This window comes from Sorex fumeus, unplaced genomic scaffold (assembly GCF_029834395.1).
Source record: "Sorex fumeus unplaced genomic scaffold, SorFum_2.1 ptg000130l, whole genome shotgun sequence".
NCBI lineage: Eukaryota > Metazoa > Chordata > Mammalia > Eulipotyphla > Soricidae > Sorex > Sorex fumeus.
The window spans coordinates 577,765-588,824 of NW_026606187.1; the positions used below are offsets into that span (position 1 = coordinate 577,765).

General features: G+C 66.0%; 1 protein-coding gene across 5 annotated transcripts; it reads left to right on the top strand.

The window, feature by feature from the left end:
• Positions 1-1,546: 1,546 nt before the first annotated feature.
• SH2B1 (SH2B adaptor protein 1) lies at positions 1,547-8,914 on the top strand. 5 transcript variants are annotated; one of them, XM_056138875.1, is made up of 10 exons: positions 2,787-2,965; positions 3,354-4,366; positions 4,862-4,963; positions 5,130-5,221; positions 5,305-5,480; positions 6,760-6,963; positions 7,073-7,284; positions 7,369-7,540; positions 7,903-8,002; positions 8,174-8,330. In XM_056138875.1, exons 2-10 carry the CDS (start codon positions 3,443-3,445, stop codon positions 8,190-8,192), a joined length of 2,001 nt encoding a protein of 666 aa, XP_055994850.1. In that variant the 5' UTR covers positions 2,787-2,965; positions 3,354-3,442; the 3' UTR covers positions 8,193-8,330. The 5 variants fall into 5 exon arrangements, with proteins under 5 accessions (XP_055994849.1, XP_055994850.1, XP_055994845.1 ...); XM_056138872.1 differs by having other exon boundaries at positions 2,789-2,965; positions 7,369-7,596; positions 8,174-8,312; XM_056138874.1 differs by lacking the exons at positions 2,787-2,965; positions 7,903-8,002 and adding an exon at positions 1,547-1,670 and having other exon boundaries at positions 8,174-8,914.
• The last annotated feature ends 2,146 nt before the right edge of the window (positions 8,915-11,060 follow it).

The window sequence follows — 11,060 nt, forward strand, 5'->3', positions numbered from 1 at the left end:
AATGATCCACTACCTTTGGGGTCCAGAGAAGTCGTACAACAGGTAAGAGGCTGCCTTGCACACAGCTGACTGGGGTTTGACTCCCGGCATCCCATATGGTCCTTTGAGCACCGCCAGGAGTGATCCCTGAACGCAGCCAGGAGTAAGTCCTGAGCACTGCTGGGTATCGCCAAAAAGCAAAAGATCCATATGGCTCTGGCTTTGTCACAGCCACATTTCAAGTGCCATTAGCCCCACTGACTAGGAGCCATCACCTTGGACAGGCCCAACATAGGAAGGTGCAGTGGTTGATTGCAAAAATAGGACAGTTCAGAGACAGTGACTGGACTGTGGCTGGACAGTGTAGACATTTCCAAAGCTAACTTGTCACCAGCCCTTCCCCTGTCTTCATTGGTCGCATGTCTCCTAGACGAAGGGTCTTGGGTACTGAGGGGGAGGATGGTGTCCACCGAAATGGGGATCTGTTGCACTGAGCTACTCTGGACGGGGACAACAGATGGCACTGGAGAACAGGATGTCTTGGAGCCGGTTGGCTGAGAGCAGGGGTGAGCGCACTTGCTTTCCACAGCGCGTTTGTCCGGCTTCCTTGGGCAGCTCCTACCTTGATCCTGAGTCAGAGCAGTTTGGGGAACGTCCTGTCCCCGTGTTCTACAGGATGAGGGCTCAGTCCGAGTGAACCGCCTCAAGTCAAGGAGGCTTGCTACGGGCACATGCTCCTCCCACTAAAGTTGGACGTGGCGCTGCGGGAAGCTGTTTGCCCCTGGGGACAGCCAAGTGCGAGGGAGGGAAAGGCGGGCCCAGCCCCGAACCACAAGGGTCCGGTATCACTCGGTATCTCGTTGCTTCTGATGCTGCTTCCTCATTCCGGACTTTCCGATCGCTTGAGCCAACTGATTCCCTTATTGCTCAAGTCCGCTGAAGCGAAATCACTCGTCATTTCAGCAAACCTCGATTCCTGTGCCCGGCCCTGACGGCCAGGCTGTATGTCCACGGCCCCCAGATATCCCCCAGGCACCTCCTCCAAAATGGACCGTTATTCCTGCCCACTCCCACCCCCATCTTTCTCTATTCCATCCAGAAGACGGGACCTCCAGGGGTGTAAGACAAGGGTGTAAGTTCAGTCTCCGCCTCTCGCAGGGCCTCGCCAAGGTCACCCGCGCCTCCCCCAGCGCAGCTCCTTGTGGGCGGTGTCCGCGAACAGCCGGAGCGGACACTCTATGCCGCAGCGGGCCCTTTAAAAGGCCTTCGACTCGCTGGTCTGCAGAGGCCGCGGCGACTCTAGCCGTCCACGGCGCTGGGACTCTATCCCCTAGGGTGGCTTCGCTGTGGGTGATTTCGCTCCTTTGCGCTCTCTTTCCTCGGCGGCTGGGGGGTGGGGGACATTCTCTCAAGGGATCTAGTCCGTGTAGCGGCCCCTGGGGAAGTCGCCACGCCCTCGGCACTCGGCCTCCCGGCCTCCCGGGGTCTGCGCAGAGCGGGAGGGTGGCGGAAGTGGGTGAAGGTGCCCTTCGCTCTCGCCGCTCTTCTCGATGGTCGCTTCCTCCGGTGGCCGGAAGAGGGGTCCCGGCGCCTGCGCAGAAGCGACCTGGACCTGGCTGCGGGGGGGGGCGGGCAGGGAGCGGGAGCTGCCGCCGCCGCCGCCGGAGCTAACCGCGGGGACCGAGATGCAGGTGGGACCGGAACCGGAACCCCCCTCTCCAAGTCCCTCTTCCCTCTCGGCGACCCGGTCCCGGTGCCTGCAAGGAGCCCCGGGTGGGAGCGGGCGTGGGGGTCCGGAGGCAGGAGGGGCGCTGGGCCCGGAGGGTGCCGCCACCGGACTGGTCCCGCGGAGGCTGCTGGCCCCAGGGGATGGGCGGGGAGAGGGGGTCGGGGGAGTAGGGTCGGGGTTGAGAGGGTCGCCCACCGGGCCCGGGGCGGGGGGCCGAGCCTGCACCGCTACCCGCCCTCCGGGAACTTGCAGAACTGAGCCGAGACGCAGGGGCACCCGGGGGACGGTGTCCAGGTCCTGCGGGGCAGCAGAGAAACTGAGTCACCAGCTCAGGAAGCGAGGGCGCGGCAGGCCCCACGGGGGCGGTGGGCCGGGGCGAGCGAGGTGCCTCGGCCCGGAGCTGCGGCTCCGCGCAGGCTGCACCTCCTGGCTCGGTTCCCCGATGCTCCATGACTCCTGCGTTTCCCAGCGTTTTCCTGTCGCTTCGGCGCGGCCCCTCGGTTTGGCGCCTCGCTGAGGGTCCGGGCAGGGCCACGGAGGGCCGGGGGCGCCGCTCTGCGTGCCGAGCAGACCCCCAGGGGTGCACCCGGAGCAGGGCGCTTAGCAGAGGCCGGCGCGAGGCTTCCCGCGGGAAGGCCCGGGAAGGCGCTTCCCGGCTCCCTCCGTCTTCTAGAAAAGAGCCCAAGTCGCCCAGGACGGCAGCCGTGGCCCGCATCCGCCCTGCTGCCAACTGTTGTCAACTGTTGACATGGCCCCGCTCATCCTCTCAGCGGTTGGAGAGGTCAGGGACCATTAGCTCCGTTGGAGAGATTTGAAAACAAGCAAGCTCAGGGCGAAAGCAGAAGCCGTCCCAGATCACACCGCTGATAAGCAGGCGAGCACTGTTGAGTGTGCTGCGCCAGAACCAGGTGGGCTGACAGTCGCCTCTAGGGCACTGTCCCCGCTAGGCTGGAGGGCGGGGGCGAGGCTGGCACCCCAGCTCCCCAGTAGTGGTGTCTGATGACTGAAGACGGTCCCGGGTCCTGCTGCTTCTGGGCTCCCGCCTGCGGGCGCAGGATCAGGTTCAAAGCCAAGTTCCCGGCCCCCCACCACCCGGCGTGGGAACGTAGGGTGCTTGAGCCTCTGGAGCCCTCTGAGCCGGGGCAGAGCGAAACCCCGGGGCCACGGATCGTGCCGTGGGCGATCGGGCTTGGCGAGGTGAAACGTGGCGAGCCTCGGGCTCACCCGTTGCTGAGGTCCTAGCTCCTCGGGAGAAAGGTAAGGCCAGTCCTGGCGCTCCTGAAGGGAGGATAGCAAAAGGGGCCTTTGGAGTTTCATTTTCTGCCCGGCCCGCGGCCGCTCTCTGGGGCCACAGGAACCACGCGTGACCCTTCTCTGCCCGGCTGTGCAGACTAGCAGTGCTGCCTGGGGCTGGAGGCGACAGGGATGGTGGATGGTGGGGACCTCACAGATGGCGTGTGCCCGGCAGGCGCTCCGGCCCCTCTCCCTGCCCCAGAAGACTTCTTAGAGCGAGGGCTGCACAGGGGGACCGGGGCAGGCTGGACCGCAGGCTGGGGTGGGGGGAGGTGGGGTGGGGGCCCGGGGGTCCTAGCCCCCGGCCCCAGCTCAGCAGTGATGGGGTGTATGTGCCTCTCTTCCTCTGCAGCTGCTGCCGCTCTCCCCGTGTCTCCTGACTGCTTCCCTCTTTGCTGCCCCTCCCCACAGGCTCCCCTGCTCCTCCCCCTGGGGACCACCATGAATGGTGCCCCTTCCCCAGAGGACGGGGCCTCCCCCTCCCCTCCCCCGCTGCCACCTCCGCCTCCCCCGAGTTGGCGGGAATTCTGCGAGTCTCATGCCCGGGCCGCAGCCCTGGACTTTGCCCGCCGTTTTCGCCTCTACCTGGCCTCGCACCCCCAGTATGCAGGGCCGGGGGCCGAGGCCGCCTTCTCCCGCCGTTTCGCTGAGCTCTTCCTGCAGCACTTTGAGGCCGAGGTGGCCCGGGCCTCCGGCTCACTCTCGCCTCTCGCCCTGAGCCCCGGGGCTGAGAGCCCACCGCCCGAGCTCTCCCTGGAGGGCTGCCGGGCGGCCGTGCCCCTGGCTGTGCTGGGCCCTTCTCGATCCTCCGAGGACCTGGCCGGCCCCCTCCCTTCCCTGGTCTCTTCCTCTTCTGCGACCTCGAAGCCGAAGCTAAAGAAGCGCTTCTCCCTGCGCTCGGTGGGCCGCTCCGTCCGTGGCTCTGTCCGTGGCATCCTGCAGTGGCGGGGCGCCGGTGACCCCCCCTCCCCAGCTGGGCCCCTGGAGACCTCGTCAGGCCCCCCAGTCTTAGGGGGCAACAGCAACTCCAACTCTTCCGGGGGAACCGGGACCATTGGCAGGGGACTGGTCAGTGACGGCGTGGCCCCGGGGGACCGATGGACTCACCGTTTCGAGAGGCTGAGACTGAGTCGGGGCGGGGGGGCCTTGAAGGATGCCGCGGGGGTGGTGCAGCGGGAAGAGCTGCTGAGTTTCATGGGGGCTGAAGAGGCAGCCCCCGACCCAGCCGGCGTGGGTCGGGGCGGAGGGGCAGCTGGGCCCACCTCAGGGGGCGGCGGGCAGCCGCAGTGGCAGAAGTGTCGCTTACTGCTCCGGAGCGAAGGAGGCGGCGGAGGAAGTCGGCTGGAGTTCTTTGTTCCACCAAAGGTGAGGCTGGCGGGGGACCTGGGAGGCCACGGGAGGCTCGCCGGCCCACGGGCGCTGCTTCCCTGACCTGGTTTTGGTTTGGTTGTGGGGGTGGGGGAGGGTCTGAATCTGGGACTCATGCATGCAAAGCGTGTGCCTGACCCCCGTGATCCACCTTCTTCCCGGCCCGGTTTCTCTTCTGTTTGGGTTCTGGGCCACACCAGGTGCTGCTCGGGGCCGACTCTTGGCACAGTGCTCAGAGGTTCCTCTTGGCAGTGCTTGGGATCATGCACTGCAGAGCAGCAAACGGGGGCCCCAGGCCTTTGAGCAAGCTCCGCGCCCCAGCGCTGGTTTCCAGGCCAACCCCTGGCTCTGGGTCAGCTGCAGGAAAGGTGTTGGAGCAACGGGCTTTAATGCCCCCTCGGTGCAGTGGGGGAGCGGGAGCAAGGGGCGGTCTCTGCCCAGCCCGAGTGGGCGTTTTATGTCCCTTCCTGCCCCGGACTCCCCCACTCCCAGGCATCTCGGCCCCGCCTCAGCATCCCCTGCTCGGCCATCACGGATGTGCGCGCCACCACCGCCCTGGAGATGCCCGACCACGAGAACACCTTCGTGGTGAAGGTAGGCGCGGGCCCCCGACCCCTCCCGCCCCCTGCTGGCCGCCCCTGAGAGCGACCCGCCCTGAGGCCCCGCTCCTCTGGAAGGAAGGGGAGGCTGCTGTTCTCCAGGGGCTGAGAAAGGCCTCGGGACTTGGAAGTGGCCTGTGGGCCTCCTCTCGTGCCCGCAGGTGGAAGGCCCCTCGGAGTACATCCTGGAGACGGCGGGCGCGCTGCACGCGAAGGCCTGGGTGGCCGACATCCAGGAGTGCCTGAGCCCGGGGTGAGAGCCTGCGCGGCCCCAGAGGTGGCAGCAGGGGCAGCGCCGTGCGGCTTCCCCTGGCACCGAGTCCCCTGTCTCTGCAGACCCTGTCCTGCTCCCAGTCCCCGCCCTATGACGCTCCCGCTGGCCCCAGGGCCCTCGTTCCTGCCGAGGGACAATCCGGACAGCCTGGAGCTGCCGTGCATGAACCACTCCGAGAGTCTGCCCAGTCAGGACCTGCTGCTGGGCCCCAGCGAGAGCAGTGACCGCCTGTCTCAGGGTAAGGGGTCCTGCCGGCAGCCCTCGGGCCCCTCCGCGGGCTCCCCTGCAGCCCGCCCCTCCTTAACCGCCCCCAGCCCCTTCACCCCTGAATGTGCCCAGCCACTGCCAGCCGTGTTGGACCCTCGGCACTGCCTCGCTCACCACTCTTTGTCTTTGAGGGGCTTTGGGCTACACCCAGCTGTGCTCAGGGATCCCTTCTGGCGGGGCTCAGGGCACCATATGGGGTTGCGGGGACCGAAACCCAGTCAGCCACGTGCAAGGCAAGTGCCTACCCCACTGTGCTCCCGCTCTGTGCTCCTTTTAATGACACCAGTCACTAGATATATTATTTTTTTCTGTTGGCTGTTGCCACTCTTAAGCCACCTCCATCCAGCCTCTGTGCCCAGTTGGTCCCGTCCTTGTCCATCTTCCTGGAAGTCTGGTGATGGCCACCCTTCTCGCTGGAGAGGAAGCTGTTGTCCCCCAGCCTCCAGAGCACCTGGCGGGTTCTGTTTTGCTCTGATTCTGAAGTTGTCATATGTCAGTGGCACCTTATGGCGAGTCTCCTTGGCTCCGTCCCCACCTTCAGGCTTGCTCTGCCCTTGCCCTGGAGTCCTTGCCTTCCCCGGGGTGCAGGCTGCCTCCCACAACAAAGGGATGGCGGGTTCTCTGGGCTAGATGGAGCCTTGCAAGGCCCCGGCTTCTCGGCCGTCTAAGGCAGGCTGGGAGGTGCCAAACGGGCCTCTGCTCCCGCCCCCTGACTGTCGGCCCTGCCCACAGTTAGCTGGCCCGGGCCTAGTCTCGGATGCCGCTGGCCCTGGGGTGGGAGGTTCACATGTTGCCCCCCAGGGACTGCCAACAGTGACCCCCCGCCACACGCACAGCACGTGAGCCCCAACAGCTCTGGCCTGTGAGCGGGGGGAGAGGAGGGGTGGCGCGCCAGGCCGGGCCCAGCCCCAGGGAGCAGGGGAGACGGGCCAAGGGCACAGGGTAAGGGCTCGCCCATGAGTGCAGGGTGCTGCGAGGAGAGTGGGTAAGGGTGCAGGAATGAGAAGGAGGAGATCCCTGGTTCAAGAGCGGGCACTTGGTCCTGGTCCTGTGGCCAGAGACAGATTCCCCCCTGACTGTGAGGGGACCTCGGGGCGTCTCTCCCTTCTGTGGCAGTCTCGTGATTTAGATCCATACCGGGAAAAGGTGCGTCCAGACCCGCGTGCGAGTCTGAACCCCGGCAGGGAGGCAGCGGGGTCGCCCCAGGCGGCTTCTTCCCTCCCAACTCTGCCTCTCCTGCTTTCCTCCAGGGGCATACGGGGGCCTCTCCGACCGGCCCTCCACGTCCATCTCCCCCAGTTCTGCCTCCATTGCTGCCTCCCATTTTGACTCAATGGAAATGCTGCCCCCGGAACTGCCCCCCCGCATCCCTATTGAGGAGGGACCCCCCGCTGGCACAGTGCATCCCCTCTCAGCCCCCTACCCGCCCCTGGACACCCCAGAGACAGCCACAGGTACCGGGGGCCGGGGGAGGGGGGCGCGGGCGCCGCCCCGGAGCCCCTCCCTGCAGCTGGCCGGACTCGGCTTCCCTAACCCCGGTTTCCCTCCCTCTCCTTCCTGAAGGGTCATTCCCGTTCCAGGGGGAGTCAGAGGGAGGTGAGGGGGACCAGCCCCTCTCAGGGTATCCGTGGTTCCACGGGATGCTCTCTCGACTCAAGGCGGCCCAGCTGGTGCTGGCCGGAGGCACGGGCTCCCATGGGGTCTTCCTGGTTCGGCAGAGTGAGACGAGGCGGGGCGAGTACGTCCTCACCTTCAACTTCCAGGGCAAGGCCAAGGTGAGGCATGGGGAAGGCGCGTCCCCGGGCCGCCGCTCGAGGGGGTCCCCGGGGCTTGTCCCTGACCGGGTCCTCCTCCCCCAGCACCTACGCTTGTCGCTGAACGAGGAGGGCCAGTGCCGGGTGCAGCACCTGTGGTTCCAGTCCATTTTTGACATGCTTGAGCACTTCCGGGTGCACCCCATCCCCCTGGAGTCCGGCGGCCCCAGCGACGTGGTCCTGGTCAGCTATGTTGTGTCCTGCCAGCGGCAGCAGGGTGAGCAGAGCAGGCCCGCAGGGGAGGAGGTGCCCCTGCACCCCGGCAGCGAGGAGGTGTGTGTGCCAGAGAGACAAGGCAGGGGGTGGTGAGGAGAGGCGGGGGGGGGGCTGGGGGGGCGGCAGGAAGGCCCGGGAGGAAGTGGAGCTGGGTGGGCACATCCCCATCCCATCAGCCCCTCTGTTCCATCGTCTGTCTGAAGCATCCTCCAGCCTCGTCTCTGCCTGGCCTCGGGCCTGCCCCCCCGGGGGTGCTCAGTCCGCTCCCACCTCCTCCCTCCACGTCTGATGTCCCTGTCTGTTCTCTCCCTTGTCCCCGCCCCATCGTCCCATCTGTCCCCACGTTACCCCCCCCCCCCCCAGGCCGGGAGCAGGCCGGGAGCCATGCTGGGGTGTGCGAGGGAGACAGATGCTACCCCGATGCCTCCTCCACCCTCATGCCCTTCGGAGCGAGTGACTGTGTGTAAGTGTGGTCCTCCTCACCGCCGCCCATGAGCCATCTTCCATGGGGGGGCACTCAGGCCACAGCACCTGGGGAGCTGGGGCCTGGCTCCCGGGCTGAGAGAAGGGGAGGCCGTGGCACGAGCCCCCGCCTCCCTCCACCATCCGCCTGTCTTCTTCCGTTCCTGTCCAGAATCGAGCACCTCCCATGACCCACCCCAGCCCCCAAGACCCCCTTCATGGACAGATCCCCCACAACCTGGGGCAGAAGAGGCGTCGCGGGCGCCAGAAGTGGCGGCAGCCGCCTCCGCCGCAACCAAAGAGAGGCAAGAGAAAGAGAAAGCGGGCAGTGGAGGGGTCCAGGAAGAGCTGGTCCCCGTGGTTGAGCTGGTCCCCGTGGTTGAATTGGAAGAGGCCATAGCACCGAGCCTGGAGGCCCAGGGAGGTGCCGGACCTGGCGGGGACCCCGGCGGGCCCCTGACGGTACAGCTCCAGCAGCTACCACTAGGGGGTGACGGAGAAGAAGGGGGCCATCCCAGGGCCGTGAATAACCAGTACTCCTTTGTGTGAGTCTCCCTGCCCCACCCTTTCTCCACTCGGCTTGCCCCCCCAGCCCTCCGTGTGTGAGGCTGGACACAGAGGAACAGCAGGCGTGCCCCCCCCAGCCCCTGCTTCCTGATCCTTGAAGGCCGTGGGCCTGTCTATTGGTACAAGAAAAGGTTCGAAAACCGCCAACTCCCCAGTGCGTACACTACAGGAGCCCCCTCCCCTGGGCAGGGACCGGGCCCATTTACCTCCGAGGCTGTCTGGTCGGCCCCGGGGGGCCTTTCCTTATTAACCACCCCGGCCCTGCAAGGGGGCGGGGTGGGGGGGCTGCCAGGCCTATCAAGGTGGTTGTTGTTGTTGTTTTAAACAAAATGGAGAAGCATAAATAAATAAAAAGGGTTTATCTCCGTTCCATCTGGTGACTGTGGCCGTGTTTGCCGTGGGCGCAGGACCAAGCAGGTCGGCAGAGCGCCCCCCTCGGGGCTGGGAGCCCAGAACCAAGCGGGCCTCACCCCGCTCCGCTGCTCTCCGGCCCTGGGGCCTTGGTTCCTCAGCTGCTCTGCTGGGGAGCGTCAGGGCAGAGCCCAGAGCGCTGCTGGGGGGTCAGCGGCCAAGTTCCTGTCATGGGCTTGAAGGCAGGACTGCAGAGACCCAGGGCTCTTCATGGCAGCTTCCTGCCCCAGAGAAGGTCGTGGGAGATCCTGGGCTGGCCGGGGCAGTTCACTGTCCCTCACAGAACAAGCCCGGGCCGGGTGTCTTGTCACCGCTCTCCTCGCTCTGAGACCTCACCGGGTCTCTGTCCTCCCAGGAAAGTGGGAAGTGGCACCTGGGCGGGGCCTCAAGGCTAGACCTGGATGATGTTTCCTTGGGAATCAACACAATTCAGATACTGTGGGGCCGGAGACCCGGTACAGCGGGGAGGGTGTATGCCGAGCACACAGATGACCCAGGTTCCATCCCTGGCATCCCATATGGTCCCCTGAGCCTGCCAGGAGTGATTCCTCAGTGCAGAGCCAGGAGTATCCCCTGAGCAATACCAGGTGTGGTCCCAAAATCACAAAGAAAATTCAGATACTGCGCTTCTGTCAGGAGGATCCAAGCTTGGGTTCCCGTTCCCAACAGCCCCCGTCACATGACAGGCATGGCCCTGTGGTCACTTACCTTGGCCACCCTCCCCCTCCCTGCGTCCCCTGGCCCCAGCCTGGGTCCTGCTCTAAACTCAGCTGCCTGGGTGTCCTCCATCGAGGGGAGCCCTGGGCCTCCCTCCCCTCGCCAGGGGTGCCGGGCGCCAGCACAGAGGGGCCTGGTCAGCCCCTCCGCTGCCTCCTCCAGCCTCCAGTTCTGCCTCACTTTCCCTCGGAGCCCTGGAGCCTGTACAGCTGCCCACAGGAGGCCCCGCCGCCACTGGTGACCTTGCTATTCTGGGCCTGCGTCCTGTCCTGTCCCCAGCAGGAGACAGACAGTGGACAGCTGGGCTCTCCGGCCACCCCGGCTGGGGGCTGGGGTGGGAACGGGCAGCCGCTGCCTTCCCTGTTTCGGCTAATCCCTGGGGCTCCCTCAGACCTTGGCCTCAGGACACCAGGGATAGACTCGGCCTTGAAAAGGGGGATGGTTTGGCGCTCTGGGTGCTGAGTGCTCCCTGAGAGGACAGCAGCGCCCAAGGGCCCTGAGTAAGCAGGACCTGGGACTCCTAATCCAGGAGCAACTGGTGCTGCAAAGGCTGCCCCGCCCTGCCAACCCTCAGTTTGGCCTCTTTTGGAGATGGGCAGAAGGGTTCACCCCTGCCACCCACCGGGAGCCGTTCAGGGGCCCCCGTGGGGACCAGACACCTTTCATCCTTGCTGAAGGAGCCTTGGCCCCGCAGCCTTCCCAGGGGGCCTGGAGGAGCTGCCATTCAGGACTAAAGGCCTGCGATTGGCCTGGGGGCTGCCAGGCCCTCGATCCCCACTTCTCTTGCTCGTGAGCACTCCCCGAGGCTGGGCCTGGACGCCCAGGGCTCCTTGCACAGCCCCTCGTGGATGACCTTTGGCTGCCTGGCCTCAGTTTCCCTCTGGGAAGTTGGAGGGGTGAGACGAGGCTTTGCAGTGGGGTCCACAGAGGGACACGCCCATTGTTCAAGCACCTCCTCCCCTTCACAGTGGGATCCCGCTACAGGAGAGGCCGCGAGCTCTGTCCTCAGATCACCCTAGGTGCAGGCACCCCAGTGAGGGGTCCCCCGCCCCATCCCCCATCTCTCAGGAGCTGAGCACCCAGGCCTGCTGGCCCTTGAGGAGACTGGAGAGATGGAGGCAGCTCCCCGGTCCAGAGGCTTCGCGCCCTGACCTTCCCACCAGGCTCCCTGCACCCCGCCTCTCCAGCCTCCAGGCCTCCCTGGCCGGTCCCCATGCCACCCACCCCCACCATTAGCTGCCCTCATCACTGGAAGCAAAAGGACCCCTCCCTGGGGTCCAGGAGCAGCTGCCTCTGAGGAAGCTCACAGCGAGGCCAGCAACTTGCAGCGACTTTCTCGCCGCGGGCCACCGGCCTGCTTGTGG

What these genes read in the sequence shown, in the direction of transcription:
- SH2B1 (XM_056138874.1), top strand. Translation starts at nt 3,443, where the DNA reads ATGAATGGTGCCCCTTCCCCAGAGGACGGGGCCTCCCCCTCCCCTCCC. An exon ending in AGTTCTTTGTTCCACCAAAG is followed by an intron (nt 4,367 to 4,861) that starts GTGAGGCTGGCG and finishes CCCCACTCCCAG; the next exon opens with GCATCTCGGCCCCGCCTCAG. An exon ending in CAGTGACCGCCTGTCTCAGG is followed by an intron (nt 5,481 to 6,759) that starts GTAAGGGGTCCT and finishes GCTTTCCTCCAG; the next exon opens with GGGCATACGGGGGCCTCTCC.